This window comes from Rosa rugosa, chromosome 5 (genome assembly GCF_958449725.1).
Source record: "Rosa rugosa chromosome 5, drRosRugo1.1, whole genome shotgun sequence".
NCBI classification, from domain to species: Eukaryota; Viridiplantae; Streptophyta; class Magnoliopsida; order Rosales; family Rosaceae; genus Rosa; species Rosa rugosa.
Genome location: NC_084824.1, coordinates 35,629,392 through 35,634,523, shown reverse-complemented (window position 1 = coordinate 35,634,523; position 5,132 = coordinate 35,629,392). Strand labels below are relative to the sequence as shown.

The 5,132-nt window shown below is 38.9% G+C and overlaps 1 protein-coding gene across 2 annotated transcripts; it reads left to right on the top strand.

The window, feature by feature from the left end:
• Positions 1 to 612: 612 nt before the first annotated feature.
• On the top strand, positions 613 to 4,884 carry LOC133709297 (uncharacterized). 2 transcript variants are annotated; one of them, XM_062135000.1, is made up of 2 exons: positions 613 to 688; positions 3,638 to 4,884. In XM_062135000.1, the coding sequence occupies exon 2, from the start codon at positions 3,692 to 3,694 to the stop codon at positions 4,724 to 4,726; it is 1,035 nt and encodes a 344-aa protein (XP_061990984.1). In that variant the 5' UTR covers positions 613 to 688; positions 3,638 to 3,691; the 3' UTR covers positions 4,727 to 4,884. The 2 variants fall into 2 exon arrangements, with proteins under 2 accessions (XP_061990984.1, XP_061990983.1); XM_062134999.1 differs by having other exon boundaries at positions 632 to 968.
• The last annotated feature ends 248 nt before the right edge of the window (positions 4,885 to 5,132 follow it).

Below are 5,132 nucleotides of genomic sequence, written 5' to 3'. Positions count from 1 at the left end.
CCTGTCACTAAAGCCTACACCTAGAAAATACTATGGAGTGGCGATAGCAAAGAATCCATCGCAATTATGGAGGGTGCTAAAATTGGTGGGAACTAAATATTCGGTGTGAAAATCAATTTGGCAGTTATTTTTAATCAAATTAGGAGGGAAGATTGCGGGAAATAAAAAATAAAAAAATTATTGCAGGCAACGACATCAGGCGTTTTTAGTCGCTACATGTCGTCGCCTTACAAGTTCGCAAATCAATTGCGACGCTCGTTGCTGTCGCTAATTCAGGTTGCTACGACATGTGGCCATAGCCATGAGCAGTGACGATGTCACCAACAATAATGGCGTAATTGCCGTTGTCATTGGTCTTTCGCCACCACAAAAAGACTTTCCGCAACAGCATAACGCCGTGGCCACAGGAATATTTTTTGGTAGTGTTGGTTGATATTTAAGAGGAAGTGTTGTAAATATTATATATGTTATGTCACTAATGATGTAAACTCTATCTTTTATATAAATGAGTCAAATGAAATTAATAACACAATTCTATCTCACAAATTCTTCAAAAAAAAAAAAATCCGTTTGTTAATACTTAAAACGACACCGCAGGCTGAACGCGATTTATATAGTTTCACGACACATGGGAGCTCGATTAGCAGGAGGAAGAAGCCTCTAGGGTTTACGAGAAAAGCACTACCAGGTACTCTCTCTCTCTCTCTCTTCCCCCGGTGAACGTAACAGAGCTGTAGACCTAGCCTCGTAAACTACATTTACTCCGTTTTACTGTCTCAAGCCCCACCGGGCTTTTTGGGCCCAAAAAAAAATTAGGTATATATTTTGGACTAGTCCTCTCCGGCTCTCCTTTCAACCCCACCGCTGAACTCGCGAACTCGATTGGAGACTTGGAGCTCTCCCGACTCGGCAACCTGCAAGAGTGCAAGGCTAGAACCAGCAACCCGTCTCCGCGGCTCCGCCTCCAGGTATCTCACCATCTCTCTCTCCCTCTCCCTCTCCGTCTTCTTCTCCTCCGATCCTCCTCTTGATCTGTAAATAATCGATTTCTAATCTTGTATTCTTGTAAATAATCAATTTCCAATCAGTAAATAATCGATTTCCATTTGATCTTGTATTCTTGTTGGTTTTTAACTAAGGTAATGCCGTAATGGTATAGTTGAAAACTTCAAATGGGTAATGGGTTCGATTTCGGATTTGCATTTGATGTTGATGGGACAGTCAAAAGACTCAAAATGATATATAATTGCAATTAGGAGGATTTAATGCGGTTTGCAATTAGGATAGGATGCTTGTGTTTTGCTGTGAATCTGATAGCATGTTTGTGTTTTAGGCATCCAAATTATAAACTCTAGTTGTTCTATTACTCAAACAGGAATTTGATAGCTTCTTTGACATATTCAAAACCGGCCAGTTGGCCAAAAATCGAGATAGTTTTTACTTCAGTTTGTGGATAGACAAAATATTATTATTCTTCACCATTACATTTTCTAAAATGATACCTTTTTTTTATTTTTTATTTTTTTTTATTCCCCTCTCAAATTGATCTTTTCCTGTACATTAATCTCAAGAGGAACAAAATCACCAACCCAAAGTTTATCTTCACTTCTTTTAAGTCTTTCTCTGTAATCTTTTACTTGCATAAAGCAATCATGTAGCTGCAGATAATAAAACAACATGCATTAACTTTAGGCAATGTTCCAGTGAGTTTACTATCTAGCAATCTGATCGAAAACACCTTGAACAACTGCATCTTCTGGTGTGAAGTGTTCTTGTTTGCATTTACCAATGCATCCTCCAGCTTCTGTCCCAGTGAGACTAAATTATACCTTTGGTTTTACGTCATATTAGGTCTAGGCATCCAAATGACCAAATTATAAACTGTAGTTGTTTATTTGATTAAATTGGTTTTGCACAGGTTGTTAAATTGGGGGTTTAGATTGTCCACCATAATTTTTTTTTCTCCCTTCGTTAAGAAGTTCAAGCCCCACCAAGGTTGTAATCCTAGATCCGCCCCTGGGGAAATTTCTTTAATAACCACTGCAAAAGCGAAAGAGAATTGAACTAGGCTGTGTGATCTTGTTGTATTGGCTTTACCCTGTAGCCTAAAGGGTTCGTGCTAACTTTAATTCTTCAATTTTGGTTTTGACTGTGCTTGAGTTATGAGGAGTGGTCTTAGATTGGCGGCATGAGATGTGATTTCGTTAATAGGCATCGGTATTTCACATATTTGCTTGAAATTTTAGTTGGGAAGTTTGTTTGGCTTGTGGATTTCTTGAATTCAATTAAGGGCTCATTTGTTCTTGAGAGAGTATGGAAAATTGGGATGGAGAATAGGACTTTTATGGTGGTATTTTTAGCTCTGTTTCAGAACCTTTTTGAAATAAAGTTATAATTGAGGTATCCTCATTCCAGAAAAATTTAGCATGGGGAATTTGAAAAAATGAGTGCATTGTTGGAAGAATTAGTACCTAGTTTATCTCTCTCTCAGATTATAAATACTGGCTCACATTCACAATCATATGTGGTGTTGTGGGTTTAGATTTCCAGACTTTTAGGTTGCTCTTTGTAATCTTTTCCTTCGGTGCCCATCTTTTCTGAAGCTATGTCTCAGAGTCCAGAGTTTCACAACGTTAAAAGTGTTTGATTCATCCTTTGTGCTTTTGGGTTGAATTCATTGTGAGTAAGTTTCTGATGGTTTGACTTTTAAAGCGAAAAAAGCAAGTAGAAGCTCTTTGGTTTCATATTAATTTGGAGTTGAAAATACAGTTTTAATAAGGTACCTAGTGCATCTTCTTCTACATCTATTTCTTGGTTTGAAAGAGCAGTTCAAGGTTTGCTTGGTCTGTGGATTCAATTTGCTCTTTATTTCGTTTTTTTATAATACAAGAGACTTTTGTTTTTATATGTTCAAAGGATATGAAAAAGTAGGGTATGATATTAAAAGTAAGATGAGTGTACCTTTGTAATCTGGATTAAACTGCAGCGCATGGCATCCGATAATCTCAGTGTGTGCTCTGCTACTTCTTTTGTATCGTCTTCACCCAATAGTTGATATTTGCCTATGTTTGAATCCTTTTGAATCTCTTGATTAAGTAGACTGATGCATTTATGTATATCTTGTCATAATGAATCGACAGTTGTATAGGCTCTGATATGGTAGACAATTGTGCTTCTCCCTTGGCACATGGAGTGGGGTTGTGTAGGAACAAGATGGGCGAAGGGAAAGCTGGATGAACAGTATAGGTTGGTTAGGTGAAATGGGTTGCAACTTAGGTGGGGTGCATTTGGGTCGCCGTTTCTAGAAATACTTTAGGGAAACTTGCATCATTTACCTACCAGTCAATTAGATAAAAAAGAAATTATCACATTGATTAGACAGGGTGGTTTCTCTACTCTTCTATACATGCAATGGTGTAGATTAATATGCGATTTGAGCTTTTTAATGTCATCAAAAGAGATTGCCTGTACGAGGATTTATGGCTTCTTGCCATCATTTCTGTTTTGTCTTTCTGTTTTTAAGCTATATCTGGCTTCTGTTAGTATTTTAGAAGCTCATATTAATGCTCAGCTTGTCACAAGACACAAGTCTTATAAGCTACTACTTTGTCATTTATTTACTTCATTGCTATCGCAGGATTGGAACTCAGTAGAAAAAAAGTGTTTTCCATTCAAGCACCAAACAGAATCAATGATGCAGTTTGCTCCAAGTGAGGGTGAAAATGCTTTGTCTGTAGTTGGTCCCAGGCCAATGGATTTGTCTACATATAATGTTCGCCCTGGATCTGGGCCTAATGGAAAACAAAGGACTTCAAGTTTGGAGGCACCAATCATGCTGCTGACTGGTCATCAAAGTGCTATATACACAATGAAATTTAACCCTGCCGGAACAGTCATAGCATCGGGGTCTCATGACAAGGAAATTTTCTTATGGAATGTTCATGGGGAATGCAAAAACTTCATGGTTTTAAAGGGGCATAAGAATGCTGTGTTGGATCTTCACTGGACAACTGATGGGTCTCAGATAGTATCAGCCAGTCCAGACAAAACTGTGGGGGCATGGGATGTTGAGACGGGAAAAAGAATTAAAAAGATGGCAGAACACTCTTCATTTGTGAATTCTTGTCATCCTGCTCGGAGAGGACCACCTCTTGTTGTCAGTGGATCTGATGATGGAACTGCCAAACTATGGGATATGCGTGTGAGGGGTGCCATCCAAACATATCCTGATAAATACCAAATCACAGCAGTCAGCTTCTCGGATGCATCAGATAAAATCTTTACAGGAGGTATTGATAATGATATTAAGGTTTGGGACTTGCGCAAGGCTGAAGTACTGATGACACTTCAAGGACATCAAGATATGATAACAGGTATGTCATTGAGTCCTGATGGCTCTTATCTTCTGACTAATGGAATGGACTGCAAACTCTGCATTTGGGATATGCGCCCGTATGCACCACAAAATCGTTGTGTAAAGATAATGGAAGGGCACCAGCACAACTTTGAAAAGAACTTGTTGAAATGTAGCTGGTCACCTGATGGAAGCAAGGTCACGGCCGGCAGTTCTGATAGGATGGTCTACATATGGGATACTACTTCTCGACGCATCTTGTTTATGCTGCCGGGCCACACTGGATCTGTCAATGAGTCTGTCTTCCACCCCAATGAGCCCATTATTGGATCTTGCAGTAGTGATAAGCAGATATATCTGGGGGAAATCTGAGTTGTACTGAAATGTAACAGTTTCATCTTCTAATTTGTTGTGTACGGTGACTTCTAACAGTTGTTGATTTTGGAAGGGTTGTATCTTGCATTAGTTTTCCAAATTGAACTTTTGAGATATTCATAGTGTATAACCTCCGTTTAGATGTTCTACCATTACATCTGATATTGTCAGCACGTATCTAGATTTGGCATTTGTAGATATTCCCTTTAGTCTGCACTCGTTAATGTACATGCCCACCCATGGGGAGGGAAACCACTGAGCATTCCCCATTTAATAGACACAACGCCAAAAAATTGCCAATTTGCATTGTACTCTTTTTTTCTCTCCCCCCTTTTAGAGGCAAGATTCGGAACATGGTTTGGCACCATAGTAAGGAGAAACATGTTGCATACTTTTACGAGAG